The sequence below is a fragment of the Engraulis encrasicolus genome, chromosome 20 (genome assembly GCF_034702125.1).
Source record: "Engraulis encrasicolus isolate BLACKSEA-1 chromosome 20, IST_EnEncr_1.0, whole genome shotgun sequence".
Lineage (NCBI taxonomy): Eukaryota > Metazoa > Chordata > Actinopteri > Clupeiformes > Engraulidae > Engraulis > Engraulis encrasicolus.
The window spans coordinates 6896864-6919363 of NC_085876.1; the positions used below are offsets into that span (position 1 = coordinate 6896864).

A 22500-nucleotide genomic window follows, 5' to 3' on the forward strand; every position below is an offset into this window, starting at 1 on the left:
GTAATTTCAATTCTCAATTAATATACTACATAATTAATAATATTATTAATAATATTAATTTACTACATTTTGCAGTATACAATAATGCCTTAGAAACGGCCTTTCAATCAGCAGCCTAGTATGTGCTTGTGTGCAGCAGCGGTTTTACACATTTGGGGGGGCTAACCGAGACACCGGGTTAATTCTGCCTGTGCCATGGCAGAACTGACTGTTGGGTGCACCTAAAAGAAGGCATATTTTGGTGGAGCTATAGGCCTTGGCTGCCTATTGGTTAATCTGGCTCTGCTTGTGTGTGTCCATGTGTCTGTGTGCGAGCGCATGTCCCCTCACTTACCCTCCACGAGTGATGTGAGGAGGGTGACGTTAGCTGCTTTGCGTCGGCCGGCTGGCAGGTTTAGGCCGATCTTCTCCAGCCGTTCCCTCAGGCAGCGCCCGCCATTCTTGGATTTGGCCCTGAGGACCAGAGGAATAGCCACTTAACAGCTGTACACACTCTCAAAACACTTACAGATGGGAAATTCTGACATTTGTCTATGACACTGAAAGCTTGGCATTTTAAAAAAACAACACAAAGTGGTTTTAAGTGAACAGACATATTTGCTTCAATTTTCACAGCTTTATTAATGTCTGGCACCTTTTAGTTGTGTGAGTAAACTAAAGCCCAGTCTGAACTTGACTACTTGAGCATGATATTTAACCCGGAGCATATTGGATATTTGAGACTGCCACATTGTCGGTTTGTAGTGCAGTATTTAAGCATTTGGCTCACCTGCGCAAGACTCCTCCCAGTAGTGATGCGTTGAGGCACTCGGGCGGGGCCAAACGCCTCTGCACCTCCCCCACAGTCACCTTGATATGAGCAACAAAAACAATTATAGTTATTATATTTACTGTTATTATGATGATAAATAAATGTCTTTGTTTAACAAATTTCATACAAGCATGCTGCTGTTTTATAGGAATATTAATCACAAAACTAAAAATAATTATGACGATATCTGTATTGCACAGTTCATACATACTGTAATCATACAGCTGAAAGTGCTTTAACAGTTTTTAACAGTAGCAAAAACCCACTGTACACAGTGAAAAATGCAGTGTTAATTCAACACTTAAAGAATCTGTGTAAAATCTTCTAGATTGTGTTCCCTGAGTACTGCATCCCTGCATTTCTTACTGTGTTTGTCTTGTCTTATCATGTCATGTCATGTCATGTCATGTCATATCATATACCTTGTACTTGGAGGTGGAGCTGAGTAGTGACAGGCGGCCGGGCACGGTGCAGAAGACCTCGACCGGGTTGGAGACCCCACCCAGAGACAGACCATCCTTGCCCAGGGCCAGGGCCGACAACGTGTGGCCGTTCAGCTTAGAAGGGATGGGTACTGGAGAGAGCAAGAGGAAGAGAGAGAGAGAGAGAGAGACAGAAAAAGAGAGAGAGAGAGAGGGGGGTGGGAAGGGAGGACGAGAAAAGAGAGAGATAAAGGTTAAATGAATATATTGGGCTGTATCATGACCTTACATTCAGCTTAGATGGAATTGGCAAGGAAGAGAGAGGCGGGGAGGGGGAAGGAGGAGGATGAGGGTGTCTTTGTCAGTAAAGAAAATGGCTGTGAAGGGAAGGGTAGTACTTAACATGAATGATCATGAAATGGAAAATTGTTGCCATTTATCATGCTGCATGAGCTTTCACTTTCGCTTTCATGAGCTGTGTTAATGCACACCTTTAAACGTGGTGCACTTATGGGTCCGTAAATGAAGACATCGTCTATTCTGTCTAAACCAAAAGAGTACTTTCACAGTTTCTCTAATGATGCCGTAGAATGGCGATATGTCACTAACCAATCCATGTAAACATACACAGTGCAGTCAGTCAGACATTCACGTTTTAATTCCATTTCATTCCAGTTCTTACAGCTTGGAATGAATCCAGACCAGCTGATTTGCATTTGGGAAAACATTCACTGAGAATCCTTTAGTATTGCTGTGTGTGTGTGTGTGTGTGTGTGTGTGTGTGTGTGTGTGTGTGTGTGTGTGTGTGTGTGTGTGTGTGTGTGTGTGCGTGTGCGCGCGCGTGTGTGTCTGTGTGTGTGTAGAAGAACGGCTTTTATCATCACGGTACACATGTACAGTAAGTACAGTGAGAACTATTCATTATGTAGTGTGTATGTGAGAGAGGGAGAGCAAGAGAGGGAGAGAGAGAGCACAAAATAATGTGAGTGAGTGCATATTTGCCTGAATCCATTTATGTGTGTATACGTGTGCTTGCATACATACAGGTGTCTGTGTGTGTGAAAAGCATGTGTCTGAAATTGCCTGTGACATCAGCACGTGCATCAGCCCTGAGAGAGATATTTCCAGGACTGAAGCCAAGTCTTTGATGATGAGGGAAACGATTGAGATATAAGGTGCCCATTCAGGACCTAATAGTAATCTGCGTTGACATTGGATTTTTTTTATTTTTAAAGAGTGTCTTTGAGTGGTAATTTGATCTGTGGCGTCTTTGTTTCATCATCCTTTAGGACGCTAATCAGCCTCCTTTAAAGCCGCTCTCCTCCACGCCGGGCTGCCAAATCATCACACACATCCCCACAGCACGGACCCACTGACTGAGTGTGTGGGAGAACCATTCAGGGGAATTCTATGATTGTGTGTGTGTGTGTGTGTGTGTGTGTGTGTGTGTGTGTGTGTGTGTGTGTGTGTGTGTGTGTGTGTGTGTGTGTGTGTGTGTGGTTGTGGTGAGTGTAAGTGAGTGTCAATGTGCGTGTATAAAGGTGTCGTATTTGTGTGTGTATGTGTGTGCGTGTGTGTGTGTGTGTGTAAGTGTATGTACAGTGAGTGTGAGCGTGTGTCAATGTGTGTGTCGTGTTTGCGCACACGCGTGTGTGTGTACGTACGTCATGCATCATGCATGTTTTTATGTGTGTGCATGCTGCATACAGGTGTGTGTCATTACATATGAATGTGTGTGCTTGTGTTTTTTTTCTGCGTCCCTGTGTGTGTAACCCTTCCAACTCTCCATATCTCTCTTCCCTCTGCTCTGCTCAGCTCAGGGTTGAATAGAATCTGCAAGTATTTGCACATGTGTGTTCATAACTGTATTACTGTATCTCTGTCATCCATACTTACTTACTTAACTGTGTGTGTGTGTGTGTGTGTGTATGTGTGTGTGTGTGTGTGTGTGTGTGTGTGTGTGTGTGTGTGTGTGTGTGTGTGTGTGTGATGCTTGTTTCTCCGTGGGCGGTGTATAGCTCTTAGCGATGCCCCACTGTGCAGAAACACACACACACGCACACGCACACACACACACACACAATGCATGCAGAAACACACTCACACAGTATCTATTGACTCTGCAGTGAGCCCATTCACAGCCCTCTTTGCCCCCCTCTCCCTCCCTCCCTCCCTCCCTCCCTCCCTCCTCTCCCTCTCTCTCCCTCCGCAGATCTGGTTATTCTTGTGGGCTTTGGATTGTTCTCCCTGTAAATCCCTGTGGCTGAGAGAAAGCTTCTCTAATTAACGCATTCTGCTCTGCTCTCCTTGCAATGGTACCCAGAGCAGCACACACACAGTCAGCCCGTCCTATACAGTACTGTGGCAATGCTGCTTCATACGGCTCCTCCATAAGCATCAAGGCTGCTTTACAAGCACTGTAGCAAGGAGGTTTAATTAACACTGTATCAAGGATGCTTCATAAGAACGGTATCAAGGATGCTTAAAAAACACAGTCCATTAATGATCCTTCATAAAAAACAACTATCAAGGCGGCTTCACAGTCTATCCATACAGACACAAGTGCATGCAGTTAAGTAAAAGCACAGACGATGTGTTTATACTGTAGCCTGACACGTTGAATTTGAAAAGTCGCTATGCTTCCGAATCCTTCCTTTTGGTCTTCCGTCCTTGGTGGAAAGATTCTTTTTCTTTTTCTTTTTCGGGGTATTTCAGCAGGACTGATCAGACTGTGATTTGTACCCCCATCACCACACCATCACAACCCCTCCTCCCCCATTACCCCCCAAGCACCCTAAGAAGACGGGTAGAGGACCCCCCCCCCCCTCCTCCTCCTCCTCCTCCTCTTCCTCACCCCCCTCCACCCCTCATATGACTTGTCCATTAAACAGCTGGCCTTAGGGCTAGACTGCAGCAGAGCAGTGCCAGATCTCTGTACTTCAAATGAAACACCAAAATGGAATTATTTATGCTGTCCCCACTATGCATCTCTCTCTCTCTCTCTCTCTCTCTCTCTCTCTCTCTCTCTCTCTCTCTCTCTCTCTCTCTCTCTCTGTGTATGTGCACCGCCATGCAGTGTGTTTGAGTGTGTGTGTGTGTGTGTGTGTGTGTGTGTGTGTGTGTGTGTGTGTGTGTGTGTGTGTGTGTGTGTGTGTGTGTGTGTGTGTGTGTGTGTGTGTGTGTATGTTCTGTCAACTTCGTGAATGGCTGAATATGTGTTTTATTAGCTGCCTGATCTTACCTTTCTTTATGACAGAATGGTCCAAAACGCCAAGTGCCGATGCTTCCTCCATTGCCTGTGTAAAAACAGAATTTTGTTAAAAACGTAAGTGTACAAGAGATGTGTAAGCCGCAAGAGAATTGCACGTGGAAGAGATTACGCGTTTGAAAACGTGTACTGCTGTTTCATAGTCTATCAAAAGTGAGTTTTGCCTATGCGCATCTGTAAATCTTTGAAGTGAGAAATGCTGGTGGATTTGGGGGGAATTAACTTCCTTCTTACTCCAGAAATTGTACATTTTGTAGTGGAATATCCTTTCTTTATTCTTAATCTATCCAACACACGTTCAATAGCCTACCGATGTTGCAGAAATGCAGAAATCCATTGTCATTCAGTATAGCAAGAGCGCTGCTGGTTCAGGTGATAGGAAGGGAATTTTATTTCGTCATTCTCTCTATAAACTAGGTCTACGGATCAGCACATGCTTTTGGTTCTGCGTTTGAGTGCCAAAAAAAAATATTTTTTTAAAAAAAAAGGAAAAACGTATGCAGAATTTCAGTAGGCTACATATGCTTACATAATAAACTTAATGTCATTACCTAAATCTAATAATCATTTCCTTAGCATTTAGATTAAGAACATCGTATTTACAGACATATTGCAGGCACCACCCATATGAAATTCAACATCATGTATGAAACAACATATTTAGCTCTGCACCTGCTCGATAGACAAACGGCTTGACACTTTCACAGATTAGGGCGACAGGTTACTTGTGAACAAGGCAAAGGATGTTGATCCAAGACAGTCCATTAAAAAAAATGTCAGCAGTGTGACAAATACAGGTCAATGTTTATAATAACAATAAATAATACTTCATAGAAAGATTTGAACAAAATTCTGAAATAAATGCTTAAGCAATATAGTATCGAATATCCCTGTGGTGTAATAACGTGAAACTTTTCCAGCAACTTGTTATTAAACGAAGATGACTAGGCTACTTGCGTAAATAAATATTTTGCCGAGACTTTACCAGCTGCGACGGGGAAAACTAATCATAAACCTTATATTAATAACCTTAAATGTATTTACTTATTCTATATTTGTTTATTTTTTAAATTATGTCTGTAAAATATGAATCTGGTAAGTTCCGTATACCTAAACTGTAACATTTCACCCAGGACAGGTGGAAACACCTTTCGTGGAGACATCCAATTCATTTGGGGGTTTTATTTGACCCTTTTACGCACGCTCTCTTTACGCACTTGTCCAATGGGTCCATAGCAGGCCACTTGTGACCAGAACACGCACCTGCATCTCTTCCAGCCCGTGGTGCCCTGCGTGCATCCCGAGAGGACTCTCCCCCAGTGCCGCCGCGCCCTCGCCCAGTCCATGGAGCAGCCGCGGGACCCCTGGGTACTCCCGCCGATGGTCGAGGCTCAGTGCACGTTGGGACTGCGACAGCAGGGCGTTCTCCTCTGACCGTGACCGCTGCGAGTGCCACACGGCCTGTTGCTGGTGAAGCGAGCTGATGGAGTTGTAGGGCTCGGGGAGGTGCGGATACGACGACTCCTGGCTCTGTGAGAAGGACAGCGAGGACTGTGGATATGGAGGTGGGAAGTACGGCGGTTGGAAGTCGGATGCGGGGGTGTGACACAACGGGGGTGCCGTGGAGTAGGCGGCCTGATTGAGGGAAGACAGCTGAGAGAGGCGGCCGCTTGGCGAGGAACCGGTGAGCCCGTCCGCGCGCTCCTGTGCGTAAAAACAATTGCCGATGAGAATGAGCAGCATGCAGCATCATCATAGTTATCCACACACACAAATCCAGTAAAATTACGACATTCAATTGAACTTTAAGAATAGGAAAAATCTCTCTGCGCCAGATTTGGTGGGATGTCTTAAACCAAATGCTCCTCAGTATAATTTGAGTGATTTGAGTGGTTCCCATTGAGTGACTTAATGTAAAGTCTAAATATGAATTCGGTTCTTGTTGAATTTTAACATTTGAATAGCCTATATTCCACATTTAGGCTATGCAGCACAATGCGGGAATGCAATTCAACTTTTTTCAAACGGTCTCCCATTCAATAGTTTTTTTTCATCGCGGAACCACTTCGATTTTCTAAAGCTAGGTCATTGAAATCAATCAGACAGTGTAGAAGTTAACACCACACATTACCTAATTGTGCTAGAAAAAAATCATGATGGCTGGATTTGGCAAATAAAGTTACACGCTCAGATCTAATAAAATCACATTGTGGGCATTTAATGGACATTTAAGGTTATATTTTTTCAATCTTATTTCAATACTCTTACTTTAAAGTTGTTTCTACAATGAGTTAAATAACTATTACCAACGAGGTATGAACAATTTCATTGTTGCTATTAAGTAGGCTATTTGTTAGTTCTTTCTTCTGACACTTCACGGGAATTCGACAGGCATTTGGAGCGTGCACTTAATTGCCTAATTGCTCGTGCCCAAGACATGACAGAAAAATCGTTGGAGCTGTCTTAACTTAAGTTGAGCAGCGAAAACACATCCAATATACGACATGACACCAACTGACTAGACTCACCATCGCGGAGTAAGTGTGGACCAACATCTGGAACAGAAATGGAACAGTCCCAAAATTTGGATATCCCGCGCGTGCGTTAAAGTCTCGGCGAGTTGGGCTAATAAATAACCTAATAACCTATAAATGTCCTCGCGCGCTCATCTGCCTATTGAGTCCATTAGATTCTCAGTCTGTGTCACTTTGTTGTCTTGTTCGTGCGCCGGTGGTAAACGTGTGCTGACAAAGCCAGTAGGAATATATCATGCGTCCTCGTGCCTCTCCATGCGCGCGCTACTTATAGTTTTTGCACCAGTCGCCCTGGCCGGGGGAGGGGTCTTGGGCTGGCAGTTTAAAGAGATATTCTTTCATTCATTTTCACCCAAAGCACACGTATGCATCTCCCAGATGGGTAAGGCAAGTTTTGAGAATGTATAAGTGGAGAAATCGATTCACATTTTCACACATTGCTGACACTTAAAAATCTAGGCAAATAAAACAAATCCCAAAACCTCTGAAGACAGATTTACAGTTTCCAAAATGCATACAATCTTTGTATGTTTTTGTCAAAAAAAATATCTTAAAACCTTTTGAAAGTTACCTGCAGGCCGTACGGCTCGGTTTTGTTGCGTGATTTCCACAGCATGGTTTCTCAGTTCAGTCGTGAGTGTGTGTGTCTGCCTGTCTGTGATCTTCCGCAGATGAGATTGATGGAGAGCGGTGCGTTGGTGTTGCGCCCAGAAGTAACAATGACTGAGTAGCTAAGTTAAAGAGCCCTGACGAGTTTTGTTCAGAACTCAGACACATGCAGGGGCTGGGATGCGTTGCGTTGCGGGGTGGGGTGAGGGCAGGTGGAGAAGCAAACTAAACAACGGAGGGGGGTGGTTGTGTTTTGTGTCCACAAAAGATGCAGATGAGGAGAGGGCTGAGAGGCAGTGTTTGATTTAATGAATGGTGTGGGCAAACATTGATGGTTATAGTAGTTGTTGAGGTTTAAGTGGGTTCGTTGCCTTCTGTAGTCAGCATCCGTCTTTCTAGTTGACCTTTCAGTAGGTATGGGGTTGTGCAAGAGAGGTCCAGTATGAAGTGAAGGGTATTCATTTCAACTTGACAGCAGTCTGTAAAATGGGCTGTTGCATGTTACACTGAAAGGGAGCCTCAATTTTAAACAAATTGTAATTTACTATTACATCTATCTTTGAGCAGGAAATCAGCAAAATGTAAACTTAAAAGTGGCAGTAAGTAAAATCTCCAAGCAGAGCAGCTGCTCTTTTTGGGCTGCCAAGTGTATTCCCATTTTTATTTAATTTTCAACTAATAGGTCTGGTTTTTTGCAGCCGAAATATTTGTTTTGGTTATTTGTATAGTTAAACATTTCCCATGCCAACTAATCCTCAAATATCGTCCGTTTTCTTAACAGATAGTAAATTAATTTCACAAATTAAATCCGGTCTAACAGCTTACTGCTGTACGGTCTGCGTCAGCCTTTATATTAGGAATCAGCGCCACGCTGTGGTCATCTAGTGGCAGTGCTCCATTTTGCTGACTAGGCAGCATGGCTAGGCAGACTAAGCAGCATGGCTAGGTTAGGTACATGGTAGTCCTCAACACTCGACCTCAAAAGAGCAATAAAAACAATTCCATAAGCAATATAGAAGTGCTATTTATTCTTTCAGACAACATATATAACAAAGACCAAAGTAATTTTCCGTGGGCAAATACTGACTGGACAAAATAGCAATGTACATTTTAAATCCGAATGGGTGTGTGTGTCTGTGTAGGCACACATTAGCAGTTCTGTTCAAGGGAGTGAGTCTTTTATCTTGCATGTCAGTCTGTAAATGCTGCAATGCATCATCGTTCACCGAGACAAGACCTGTCTAAGCTGGCTCATCTCCTTCAGTTGAGTGGCCGGCCCCTTGCCCAGTTCCTCTCTGATCTCTTCCCTGCAGGTCGGACACGTCTGAGCCAGGGCACACAGCGCCTCCTGCAGGGCCTCCAGTGTGGGTGCATCAGCTCGGGCCCCTTTGTTACCAAGCTGAGCCAGGACGTTGGCCAACCAGCTCTGTTCCCTCGCGAGCACCGTCAGTCCCGGCCGAGCCCTGAGGCATGCACTCAGGGCCTGCAGGCTAAGTCTCCACAGCTCCCCCACCTCGTCCCAGCTCTCTGCCCAGGCGAAGGCCACCGATCCTGGGAGGGCATCCTGCGCAGGACCCAGGGCACCCAGCAGGAACCGGAGGGCAGCGTTGAAGAAGCGCTTCTCCCCTGGGTCAGTGATGTCTGGTTAAAGGGCAGGAAACACACAATACAAATGTTGTACTGAGGCAACACAAAGGGTGGCGTAACAAATACACGTACTTTGTAATCCTGTGTTGTAATCATGGTGAAATCTAGCAAGTCATACACAAAGTCATTGTGGCAGAAAGAAACATTTGACATTTCCGTCATTGTTTACACAAGACAACCATAGCTGAAACCGTTCTCTTTCCAGCCACACATTGGCCATACATGCAATTAATGGCACAGAGTATGCAGCATGCAGTATTCACCATCCTGCATTTCCCTTTCATCATAAATTGCCTTACAGCGGCTGTATCCTACTACGCTAATTGTGACTATAGGCAAATGGTGGGGTTATAAATTATAATACCGTTTCTCAATGGGGGCTCTACAGCCCCCACGGTGCTAAGTTGCCATTTTGATGAGGTCATTGGGGGGCATTGGCAGGATTTTGATGAGGTCAAGGGGGCGTTTGTTCAAAAAAGGTTGAAAACCACTGAACTAGAGAGAAAAAGGCGGGTTGGTGGAATTGTCATTTTATCAGTCTGCATGCAAGTCAGTATGAAACTATGTGGATCTTTTCTTCCCAACCATTCCACATCTACAGCACAGACTTGTGTGTACCAAAATTCTCATTCATTCAGGTCATCTTATGGCCATGGTCATAGCCTCTGTAATATATTTACTGTTACCAGAATGGCAATGACCAAGTAGTAATGCATTACTGAAGGCCCTATGTAATGTAGTAGTGTAGTATCATGGTGGTAAAGACTTTTCAACAGCGTTCTACAGGCAGATCATTAAGGATTATGAGGCTACTTGGACAACTAGACTTCTTGTAGCTTGAAAGACATTATGTCTGACGAGGGAAAATTACTCAAACAACAAAAAAAGAAGTTACAGTTGCAAACAAACTTAACTCTCGACTTACCAGTGGGTGTGGTCTTTGTCCTGGCCATCATGAGGCCAAGCGTGCAGAGATTAGCTGAGAGCACCAGTAGGCGGGGCTTGTGCAGGAGAACAGGAAGCGAGTCGCACAGAAGCTTCTGCAGCTCTGAGAATGACGAGTCCTTCCTGAATGTGACGGGAGAGCAAAAACACTTCATTAAACCCTCTTGTTCTTCCACGGAAACAACAATTCTTGTTATCTGACTCAGTGAAATACCGGACATTCCCAAAAAGAATCATGGGTTTTTTATCACGCAGGGAGAACCAGCAGACTCTTTCCATGTTCTGGACTCCTGAATACTGAAGTCTAAGGCCATGCTATTCCTGTACGCCTCACACAAACACAGAAACCCCTGCAAAAACACATTGGCATGGCAAAAACACAACCACACACACGCCTGTTTGAACTGAAAATGTACACTATATGATCTTTTTAATGGCTCTCCAAAATGGACGACTACATTGAAGAAAGATGTGCAATTTGGTAAAGCAGGAATATTTCCACGTGTCGTTTGGGTTATCAGAGTGTGCATATGATAGTGTGAGGAGTGTGCATTCCAGACTGTTTTGAGCAGGTCTGATGGTATTTTATGTACTGGCATGATCACGCACAATGCAACATGTCCGTGCATTTCATTGTGTGCATTTGACTCAGATACGACCATCTCACTAGCCGGGCCATGTGAATGAGTATGTAGATATACACACTACATTATCAAAAGCATTCTCTAACCTGCCAATAATCTCTGGCTGAAATCTCGAAATACATTGTTAGACACACACATGAACTCGACTGGCCTACACAGAGTCCTAACCTGAACTCAAAAGAACACCCCATTTTAACCAAGAACATAAACGGCCAATGCCAGGTTTGAGATGTAGAGTAAATTGTCATGGCAGCATACCGCGTCAAACATATCCACCTTTTGTAGTATGGGTTAATCGGGAAGTTACACACATGACCAAGTTACTCTTGAAGTTACCCCAATAAACCAGAAACCAGCTTTGTAGTACAGGATGTTGGTTGAGAAGGTCTGGTTGGTTCTCAGTTGCCGCTCTAATTCATCCCAAATGTGTTCTATTGAGTTCAGGTTAGGATTCTGTGCAGGCCAGTCGAGTTCATGTGTGTGTTCCTGCATGCGTGTTAAAACCGGGCAACTCTTTCCAGCAATGTTCCCAGGCAGCAACATGATTGGCTCTGAATTTTCTGATGGAATGATTTTTTTTTTTTTTTTTTTTAAATTCTGCTGCTGATCCAAGTTGTCATGATAAAAATGTCACAATGATAAACAGTCCAAATAACATCTTATGGAGTCACTGCCCAAAAACATTGTTGCCCTGTGTATAATCGCTTTCACACTGTCACCATCTGACTTTCTATAGCTCAGTGAACGTGATACTGAGTAGAGCAGTGTTTCTCAACTGGTGGGTCGCGACCCAAAAGTGGGTCGCGAAGAGGTCATGGGTGGGTCGCGGAGCCTTGGTGTAAAAAAAACCTTAATTCTAAAAAAAAAAAAAAATCCAACAACCAGCAACAATTTACAACTTTCATGTTGATAGGCTAGTGAACTCCGTGTCATCTGTCGTCATAGATACAATCTGAATGTTTATGCGAGATAGATATCGTGCAACCAGTCATTCAAGTCTTGGTTACATTTTGAGAATTGCATTGAATTGACTTGAACGCTAAAAAAATTGGGTCGCGACCGAATGAGAGTGGAAAATGGTGGGTCCCAAGACTATTCCAGTTGATAACCACTGGAGTAGAGTACAGTCGAGCAGGCCGTCTCAAGATCAGGGTCAGTTGTCTGTGTGACCCTACACATGTGCAGCAAAACTACATGATTTTCTCAGACTTGGTGACGTGTGTGTGTGTGTGTGTGTGTGTGTGTGTGTACTAATTGTGTGTGGCAGTGAGTACCTGACTCTGTCCGGCTCGGTCACGGCGATGTTCAGTAGGGCGGAGCAGGCAGTCTCCAGCGCGGGCTCTCGTCTCTGGGCCTTCCCCTCCCTCTTCTGAAGCTCCTCCCACCCGCTCTTCAGGAAGCCAATCATCAGAGAGAGCGTGTCTAGTGACAGCAGCACCCGGCGAGGGCCCTCCTCCGCTGTCAGGTGGCACAGGGCAGGTAGTAGATACCTGCAGAGGACAGGAAGTAGAATTAGGCATGTTTTCAACGACACAGCTTTCCGCAAAACCAAGACGAAATTCGCTAGGTCAGAGAGGCTGAGGTAAATGCATGGAAACAAACATGGACAGAAATATCAACTTCCGAAAAGAAAAACATGCCACTTCCATGCTCTACCCAGTGAGTAAACACCCTCGCGCAAATGTGGACTACACACGCAATTCACATCAGCTAGATGAGTGTCAACCAGAGCAGATTACAGACGTCATTTGAGGAGGTCCCATGCCAGTGCAGATAATGTTCAGAATCCATCAATCCCAGTTACGTACACAGACTGAAATTGGCACTTATGATTCCTCTGCCTATCGAAGCAAACCGTGATGACAAACTAGACTAAAAACTAGACTTAAAAAAATTAACAAACGGTATGAAGGCAGATCATTCACCAATAAGCACTTTGAAGCTCTGGCCGGCCTGAGAAGTGCTAATGTGATTCAAATTACAAGCTGGAGTTCTATTCGAAATCAAGTGACAATATTGAAAAGGTCAAGGGTGAAAGTCGAAGGTCGTGACCTTTACCTGAGAGCGTGTTCTCCAGTCCATCTGTCCTCCCGTGACCCCTTGCTCATGGACATGTCCGCCATGCAGGCCGTCAGGTCCTTCACGTCACCGCCCCTCTGCAGGTGATCCCGGCAGTAGCCAATCAGGAAAGGCAGCAGCGATGTCACTTCCTCTTTCAGACAGGAAGTCTCCTCTGCCAGCCAGGCACACAGGCAGCGGAACGTGGCGAAGACGAAGGGGTCGCCATAGCAATTAGGGTCAACCTAATGGAAAGAAAAACAGCATTAGGTAAGACGCTCACAGACAGAATGTCTGGTTAATGTTTTACAGCTATTTTCCATCTCTGAGGGACTACAGTGAGGCTACACCACTTATAGGGCTAGACCGATTATGCTGGTTATTTTTCGGACAGAAAAGTTACCGCATTTTTCCCATTTGGCAATTTTTTAGAAACAGAATTCACTTCCGTGTTCTTTGTACATGGAACCACTTCTAATAGGTCAGAATACCAAGGGCTAGAGAAGCATCTCCAGTAAATTTGATCTAACTTTACTGATGGGTAGCCTATGCTTTACTGCCCGTCACCAAATGGCATGTACAGTATATGGAAAATCACTAGATATGACAAGACTAAGCACGGTCACTGTGTTATAACCTGGTGGCAAAGCATTTCAATTGAAACTACAAATGCACCCAGAGTGTGCAGACCTCCGCCAAGGTAGTTCAGTTTGTTTTTACACACATAGGATTTGTGTCATGATATGGTGCCATTTATGCAGGTTTATAGCCTACATAGGCCTACCATTAGTGTGTTCAGAGGATTAAACAGGCAAGTTGTAACCAAATTATATCTTTTTTATAATTAGGCCTACCATGTCCTTGATTAACTGTGGTCTGTTTAGTTCACCTGATTGTGGTATTGGCAAAGTGCTTGGTCATGCTATATTGTGAACTTGGCCTAGGCCTACTGTGCACTGTGCCATAATGCACTTATTGAAGGTCAGAAGTTGCTACATATTGGTTACATTGTTAAACATTTTTGATTATTGCATGCCTTTATTACCATTTAAAATGTCACAGCCATATTAACTCACACTTTGAAGAGCAGTTAAGTGGAATTACAGCACGTCATTGTTATTGATAGGCATAGGCTTATGCACGTGTGCGTTTTGTTTTGTCTGACTTTTAATTGCTAAGAAGGGAAAGTTGAGGAAGTTACTGTCAACTACTACAACCACAGAACTGTAAGGCCTATTTTTTGCCTACGAGGATATAGGCATCCTATGGGCCACTTGGCGCTGTCGGCTGAAGGGGCATTTCCTTCCCCGCATTCCTCATAAAAAGTAATTCACCGTTGTTAATCTGTCCACGGGCATCATGCTGTCGGACTGTCTGGTGCCTGTCCATCTCGGAAACAACTTGGGGTTAACAGACTTAAAATGTAGCGAAGGTGGTGTAGGCTAATGAATTTAACCAGCATTGTGAACTTACACAGTCACAAATTCCATATTTTGGAAAGGGTAGCCTAATTAATTCGACAGCATTGTCAACCCGATCTGCGCAACAGCATTGTGAACTTACACTTCGCACATATTTTTGGCATCAGTGATTAATTTGACAGGATTGTTTTTTTTTTAACTTCAACAATGAGGGTAGCCTATAGGTTGCCTACTGATGAGCAACTTTTTAGGTGAAATGCACTTGGGTAGTGGAGCCGGCGGCAAAGGAGAGAGTCCCATGGCACAGATCCCTCCCTGTTCTAAGAATGGCGCACCGTGTGGAATATTCGCCGGTGAGGGCATTATGCATGCTGTCGGGGTGTCCCTGTCCATCTCGCAACATTAAGTGTAGCGAAGGGGATGTGATGAATTTGACCAGCATTACGAACTAACACAGTAGCGAATGGGGTGTAATGAATTTGACCAGTATTGTGAATTTACAGTCACACAGTGAAAGATTCCATATGTTTTGCCTAGTAATTAGGCTACTTCGACAGCATTGCGAACCTAAACGATCTGCCGAGAATGGCACAGGCAACCCGTGTGGAATATTCGCTGGTGCTCAGTGCTCACCGCGGGCACCTTGTGGCAGGTTGTGGAATACACACACGAACACACACAGCGAACACACGGTCCCAGGCGATCACATAACCTCCTTGGCGGAGGTAATAAACTAATTGTGCAACCCTGGCCTGTGCTCATCTACGAGTCAATTCGATGGTATTGTTTTTGTGATCCTATATGTAATGCATGAGTTTGACATGTCATATTATCCAAGACATTACCTGCTGCAAGTAATAGATGACGGCGGAGACGGCTTCCTCCAGGACGCCCAGCACCTGCCTGCTCTGCTGCAGGCTAATCCCCGAGATGGAGCCCTGCGTCTGGGCAGTGCTGCTGTAATCCAGGCCCTGGCTGCAGGCCTGCTCCATGGCCGCCTCCATGATGCGGTAGCAGGCCGTGAGCCAGTGCTGCAGGTCTGCGGACAGCTCGGTGCCGGGCGGCTCCTCAAGGCCCATGCGCACCTCCACGCAGGCCCGGTTCACCAGCAGGCAGCAGAACCGGGGAGGTCCAACACAGTCCCAGCCACAGAGGTCCAGCAGGCAGGAGGCGAGCGCCAGCACTGGGCCCAGCTGCTTGGTGCCCAGTTTGGACTGCACCAGTGGCCTCAAGACAGTCCACAGCTCACCCACCAGCCTCTTCAGTTCGGTGCTCTCCAACGCCCCCTCTGGCGGGGGTAGGAACTGCGGCAGCTCTGAGCACAGCTCCAGTATCCGCTGCGGCTGTTTCTTCTCTTTGTCTTTGGTGTGGGAGAATTCTTGGCACAGCTCCTCCAGCGTTCCTCTCAGGTGTTCCGGGTGCTTCTGCCAAGCCTGTGGACCGAGCCGGGACAGCAGAAGTCCCAGCAGGGGCCGCCCCCTCTTCGTGCTCAGGGTCTGCTTCTGCTGTAGAGCCCGGCACAGCGCCGGAACTGCCCCGCGCGAAAACAGCCTCTCTGGGCCGCCCGACACCGCAGACAGCGCTTCCAGCACCTGATAGCAGTCCGACGCGGTCGCCTCGTCGAGCACGGCCGTCAGCTCAGGGGGCGTGCCCTCACCACCTGATTCGTCAGAGGCGCTCGCTGATGTGGCCGGACGAGAGTCGCCGTCGCACCTGGCCTCCGGTTCTGTAGGTAGCGACTGTGAGCCCGCTTCTCCATGGTCATCAGCGTGGGAGGTGGGCGTTCGCTGCTGGGGGCTGGTAGTGGTTGTGGTGGTGGTGGGTGTCCAGGTGGGTCCAACCGACACCAGGCCGAGGAGCATGGGCAGGGTGCTGAGCATCTGCGGGTGCTGGGCCATGTCCGGGTCGGTGCTCTGGGCGGCCAGCAGCGCCGTGCCCAGAGAGAGGAGCTCCTCGGGGGGCAGGCCGGAGCTGGCGTCCCCCCTCACGGCAGTCACCAGGAGGCGGGCGGGCAGGTTGAGGCCCACGGCCTCGAAGATGTGGTGCAGGGTCGCGCGGTCCAGCTGGTTCGCCGGGCACACGCGGGTGATCTACAGGAATGGAGGACAAGACATTTTGTTTATTTAGTGTATTTTAGCGTCGCGCAATAGGCGCAATTTATATAATATTATGTTCGGCCCTTTTACTGTGAGGATTTGATAAACTGGCACTCTGTGACTTGAATACCCTTGAGTTACTGCATTATATATACTCTAGTTCTTATAAGAAGCTGCAAATACTCTTTTGTTTTTTTTCCTCTTGATAAATTCTTGCTTAATATACCTGTACCTCCTCAATAATACCACTCATATGATATTGCAATACATCTATGATCATTACACTTCAATGTTACAGCTGTTTGTTGTGCAATAGTTCATAAAAGAGGGCTTAACAGTGATAGGATAATACATTTGATTTTGATATTTGGCTATAGTTAGGCAGCTTTACCAGCAGAAGTGCGGCCAACGTGTGGCTGTCATTCTTGGCATGAGCCAGCGCGTGCAGACACCGTTCCAGGACCTCCTTCTGTGAGTGATTAAGACCGCCAGGTTCAGCTGACTGTTCCTCAGTTGCTGAGTCTTCTGGCAGAGGACCTTCTGGGTTTGCCCCAGGAATACTAGAACTGCCAGGGTCATCCATCATCACCATCACCGACCTGTCCTGCAAGGACAACAACGCATTAAGGTGAACTTCAAAAACCAACCTGCAAATGGTACGTAATGCTTGACAGGTGTAAATGTATATCCAATACATTACAGGACATATTCTTCCTATCTGTACCAAGCCCTATTGACATAGCAACGTTGAAGAAAACCAAACACACGTTTGTTGGGATGGGACCTGCAAGAACTTAACAACGTGTCACATGTGTGGGTCCAATTAAACGTTGCTACAGTTAAGTTCGTTCATTACAATGGTCAAGTTTGATTCTGTATGCATTTATGCGATGAAAATGCCGAGGTAATGTGACAGTTGACAGTAATAAAGGACAGAATACTCACGTTTTCAAAGACGATTGCTGTCATTCATGGGCATTCATCACCATGAAACGTCGCGCGAACGGAAGAGTGAGTCTTCATTTGGCGGAAGTGCGTCACAGAAACAACATGAATAATTACATAGGTTTTAATACAATAAAATACAGGTAATTACATTTCAGAAAATGCGAGATTGACTTATTATTAGCATAATTAGTTTCTTAAAATAAATGTCTTAAAAGAGCGTGTTAAGAATGTAGCATTTAGTAAATATGGTGACATTGCGCATGTTCTCGTGGCGTGGATCCGTCGCCACATCAATATCCGACATTCCAAAAGCTAAATATATTGTTAAAATGATCAAAATATTCAATAAAACTGGTTAAACGCCATGCACAGTATGAGTCTTTAAAGGTTACACGGTGTACTAGCACAAGGCACTTGGCGGAAGTAAATGAAGATTAGTGAGCTCGCTCATTGGTCAGTCCTGAGAATGAAGGTGGAATCTTGCCATTGCATGACCCACGTCTCCACTGGGGACGCAAATACGACTGTAAGCTATCCCAAGCAAAACCAAACGTCTTTTACCTCAACCACAGCACATCATGGGGTCCATGGCAGGTAAGCCGTAAATGCATTCGAAATGACCCAGCGGTCACCTCAGACGGAAGCATTCGGAAGCGTTGATGCCACGAGCTTGTTACAATGTTGCTGTTGCAATGTGCGTATAAGCTTGTGTGTTGCTGATATTTCAGCTAGAGCTCTACCTAAGCGAACAGCTGTTACGCCAAACGTGATCCTTGCATCCTCGTATATAACGTACATGTATGTGTTAGAGTTAGAAATATGCCTGATAATCGTGATATTCTCTCATGTGACATTGCTGTCGTTTGTTTTATATGGGAGTCTGCATATGTGCTGGACCTTGCTATTTAAGAAGATTTCCTGCACAGGCTGTAGAGATGGTCCCCAGTCTTTCAGCAGTATCGAATGCAGTAGCTCTAATTCATTTGTACTGAAAAACGCCCCCTTTCCCGTTTAAGATGGGGTTCATTACATAATACCTCGCTTTTTGCAGAATGCGAACATCAAAATCATGCAAGCTAATCTACTCCATCCAAGTCTGTACCTGAAGCAACGTGGAAAAAGTAGGGCCTTAATTACTCAAGCTCCGGGATCAAATGTTTAGCCTATTTTTACTCTGCACAGCAATGACAACATTATGCTCATCGTTTCTAGGTTCAGAGGAGGGCTCGACGTAGTTAGAAGACCGCTGATCTCAGGTGACAGTCGGCAGAAGGAACGACGGCTGCTAGCTGCGATGTTCTGAGAATCATCCCCTCAACCCAAATGGCCAGACCACAAACTGTTTACATTTCCAGGACCGGGCGAGAGAGGAAGGAAACTAGCTGAGAGGGAGAAGCCTTCCACCCTCGGCTGTGTATTCGGTCGATTTGAAATCTTCCCTCCTTATTGACCTCAAATACACCTGCCCTGCACCGCGACAGGACCGTCACGAGTGTCCCAGCGCGAGGAGGACTCATGGTTAACGACAGGTGCTTAGGCGAGCTTGTGACATGTTTCCGAGCGGTAGAGCGGCGCCCAACAGGTGTAATAAGAAGAGCCGAGTCACCCAGGTGTGACGCATCCCAAAGCCTTCACCAGCTTTCTTCTTCTTTCACTTTTGATCCGGCGTCCTGTTCTAACTGGCAGACTCAGGAGGAGCCAGAGCCCTTTTGGAATGCGGATCCGTTGGAATGAATGATTCCGGCTGTCAGCCCTGAGGTAGGCGCCTACATGCGAACAGTCCATCTGGCTGATGTGTTGTCATCATGGTCCAAGACCTGTCATCACGCGCTTTAATGAACGACTCCTTCCTTGTTTTTGTCATTTTTCTGATCTGAAGTCTTCTGGTTTTGGACTACTCAAAACATTATTTTATCCTTATTGTTACTCATTCATTCATTCATTCATTCATTCATTCATTCAACAAATTATATCAGGTCTAACAGTTACCATGTAGTACAACTAACTAAATTGGGTAGCCTAACTACAAAGAACACATGTATTTTAGCGCTGACTCTTGTCATTGACAGTCTGGTTATTCGTAAGTGTGGTCCTCGATGTGTATTAGTTCCAATCGCTCCATAATCACATTAGGCTTAATTCTTCATAGTGAACAGCAAACACAGGCCTACAGCTCAACACTGTTTACTTAGCCGGGAGGACAGGCATCTGGGCAGCCATAACAGAGAGGTGTCTGTGCTAGACTGCTGCGCTTTCATAAAAGGTCATTTAAGTTCCCCAACAATACTGCCATCTCTATATCATTGACTGGTGTCAAAGACGTAAGAATTTGTGCTGTCACTTGTCTGTCAAAAGACAGAATAATTAAGATTGAAAGCTTCTAGGATCATACATTTCATACTTAGTAAATTCCAAAACTCCATGTGATGTTTTTGGTGTATTTCAGGTGAGTTTGTCTATTTGGGTTTGGCACGGTGGTATTAGTTTGGGAGGGACAGATTAATCTTGTGTGACTGTCAACAGACAGAAAAGTGCTTTGATATGGCAGACAATTGCTGCACAGTGGTGTGTGTTAATGGTTTGTCAGGATTACAGTTTTAAATGGGCGGAGTGGCTGCATTTTCAGGTCAGGGGGACAGCTGTGGCCCAGCCAAGTTGACACGGTAAATAAACGATAAAAGTTAATTTCCTCTCAAACAAAGTCTTATCCTGCTTATCCTCCCCCTTGTTCTTGGCCCTGGTGTGTGTGTGTGTGTGTGTGTGTGTGTGTGTGTGTGTGTGTGTGTGTGTGTGTGTGTGTGTGTGTGTGTGTGTGTGTGTGTGTGTGTGTGTGTGTGTGTGTGTATGGACCTTCCTCTGGACAATGTAATGGTATGAAGATGTAGGCTACCGCCATCCTGTTGATGTTACAGACTCAGAATGCCCTAACTTTCAAAAGGAGGACATCAAAACACTCATTAAGTCCCCTATACCCTCACATATCAATCAAGTGTTGATTAGCTTTCTACTAACATTTGATCTACTGTATGCATACTGTAGGTTGGTTCGGTATCACTATGTTATAGTTTGTGTTAAGTGTTGCTACTACATGCGCATTAAATATCAACATACCTAACCATAAACGTATGGTAATGGTACAGTTACGGTTACATTATGTTGCATGCTGTTACACACTTTCTTAAATTGTATCTAATTAATGCTAACGTGCCTTCTAAAATAAACTGCAATAGTTTATTCTACGTTCTCGGGGATAAATCTCTCCCCCTGTTGTGATGTTGAAGGTGTGTGTGGACACAGAGAGACATGGCCTGCTCCTCGTGGAACCCGTTCCAGTGGAAGGTGCTGCGGCTCCTGAGGAGCCATCTGGCTCTGCTGCTGGCGTTCCTCAGCCTCTGCGGCCTTCAGCCCGGCTCAGGTGAGAAAAACATCACACACACACATACGTTATAAACAAACACACACACACACACACACACACACACACACACACACACACACACACCTTCCTTGTTTTTGTCATTTTTTCTGATCTGAAGTCTTCTGACACACACACACACACACACATATACACACACACACACACACACACACACAGGGCCGTGTTAAGATGGTATGGGAACCTAGGAATGAGTATGTTAACTAGATTTAAAACGATTGATTGCTTGATTGATGGGAACCTAGGAATGAGTATGTTAACTAGATTTAAAACGATTGATTGCTTCCCCACACTTTGCCCAAGCTGCAGCCATATCTAGCCTGTTCGTCAATCCGGCCCTAGTAATCACACGTTACTTACACACACACACACGTTTGTCTTAATGCTCCAACACACTGTGTTATGTAGTATGTGTACATACTACTGTAAATGGATGCAAAATAGCTGTGCCTTCTGTTTGTTTAAAAAATCCTGTGTTTAGTGTGTTTTGTTACTGTTTGATAACATATGAACAACAGTTTTTCCATTGAGGCAATGGCTTCACATGCTATCCTGCTGAGGCCTAAAACCATGTGTACCAATGGGCGTGTTTTTGGCATAGAATTTCTAATGGGAGACACAGTAGAAGGGCTTTGTTTTGCTGTGCACCATGAGTCATGAGTAGGTTAGTGGGCTATGTATGTGACTGGCACTGGCTATTTACATGCGCATGAATGCCGGTTGCAGTCAGCGACTTGTCCTGTCGTTGTTCTTCGTGGAACTCTGCGGAAGAAAGGAAAAGAACAACACAAAGACTCTCACTGTGTTGCTGCTCCAGCCAATGAGGGCGCAGATCTGGCCAACTGTCTTTGGGTTTTGAACCAATCAGAGACGTGCGTGCGGGGGGACTTTGCCAGAATGGACTCATTGGGGAGGGTGTACTGTTACGGCTGGGGACCCGTAGTTATCAGTCCTCTAGCTGTCACTGAAAGTGAAGTAGCCCTTGGCCTGCCCGTGGTTGTTGTTGTGTCAACTGGGTTCACGGGAACCAAAACTTTTTTGTCTGGTCCCTTCGGCCATTTTATAGCCCCCTGCATTGTTGCTTGGGGACATGGCATATACTGTATGTGCTTTTAGTGACACAGTTGACCAAAACCAGACGGTTCCCTACTTTTTTATACGTCAAGTGAATGTGCCTTCGCTTATTATGGAATTTGGAACTGTTGTGCTCATTTTGTCTCCTTGTATTTCTCTCTTTTCTCTCTCCTTCTCTCTCTCTCTCTCTCTCTCTCTCTCTCTCTCTCTCTCTCTCTCTCTCTCTCTCCCTCCATCATGTATAGCGAGCATGTGTCGCGTGACGGGTGGTGTGCTGGGTATCCACTGGAGCAGTGTGGTGGGCCTGGGCTGGAGGCCCCTGGCTGTGGGCCGAGGGGGCCCCCAGTGCTGGGAGTCCTGCTGCCTGGAGCCGGCCTGCAGTGCGGTCTGGACCCTGGGGGGCCGCTGCGTGCTGCTCAGCTGCTCCAGGCCGTGGGGGGGCTGCTCCATCACCTCGCTGCCCCAGCCGCACCGCGAGTCCCTGGGCCTCTTGCAGCAGCTGAGTAAGGCCACGGGGCACCGGCAGCGCAGGCCGCGACGGGCTGCCAAAGCAGCCAAGGTGAGAAGAACACTCTCATAAGCGCACA

The 22500-nt window shown here is 45.8% G+C and overlaps 3 protein-coding genes across 5 annotated transcripts in view; 1 reads left to right on the forward strand and 2 right to left on the reverse strand.

Moving 5' to 3' along the window:
* Nucleotides 1-7069, reverse strand: part of tfap2e (transcription factor AP-2 epsilon) — an 8125-nt gene extending 1056 nt beyond the window's left edge. The window contains exons 1-6 of the mRNA XM_063184715.1: nt 7030-7069; nt 5765-6205; nt 4475-4529; nt 1234-1385; nt 770-849; nt 335-453 (exon numbers count right to left, since the gene is read on the reverse strand). Coding sequence (XP_063040785.1) covers nt 335-453; nt 770-849; nt 1234-1385; nt 4475-4529; nt 5765-6205; nt 7030-7056 — 874 coding nt within the window. The 5' untranslated portion in view covers nt 7057-7069. The remainder of the gene's footprint in view (nt 1-334; nt 454-769; nt 850-1233; nt 1386-4474; nt 4530-5764; nt 6206-7029) is intronic.
* Nucleotides 7070-8650: 1581 nt separating this feature from the next.
* On the reverse strand, nt 8651-17491 carry ncdn (neurochondrin). 2 transcript variants are annotated; one of them, XM_063185270.1, is made up of 7 exons: nt 17401-17491; nt 16847-17059; nt 15205-16449; nt 12939-13183; nt 12155-12370; nt 10217-10359; nt 8651-9285 (listed from the first exon to the last, which is right to left on the reverse strand). In XM_063185270.1, exons 1-7 carry the CDS (start codon nt 17422-17424, stop codon nt 8867-8869), a joined length of 2505 nt encoding a protein of 834 aa, XP_063041340.1. In that variant the 5' UTR covers nt 17425-17491; the 3' UTR covers nt 8651-8866. The 2 variants fall into 2 exon arrangements, with proteins under 2 accessions (XP_063041340.1, XP_063041341.1); XM_063185271.1 differs by having other exon boundaries at nt 16847-17054; nt 17401-17472.
* Nucleotides 17492-17898: 407 nt separating this feature from the next.
* kiaa0319l (KIAA0319-like ortholog) overlaps nt 17899-22500 on the forward strand; it is a 35281-nt gene continuing 30679 nt past the window's right edge. Inside the window, exons 1-5 of one of the 2 annotated variants that reach the window (XM_063185269.1) lie at nt 17899-17997; nt 18455-18524; nt 18616-19161; nt 20685-20818; nt 22159-22472. In XM_063185269.1, the coding sequence (XP_063041339.1) occupies nt 20707-20818; nt 22159-22472 (426 nt within the window). In that variant the 5' untranslated portion in view covers nt 17899-17997; nt 18455-18524; nt 18616-19161; nt 20685-20706. The remainder of the gene's footprint in view (nt 17998-18454; nt 18525-18615; nt 19162-20684; nt 20819-22158; nt 22473-22500) is intronic. The other variant, XM_063185268.1, reaches the window with a different exon arrangement.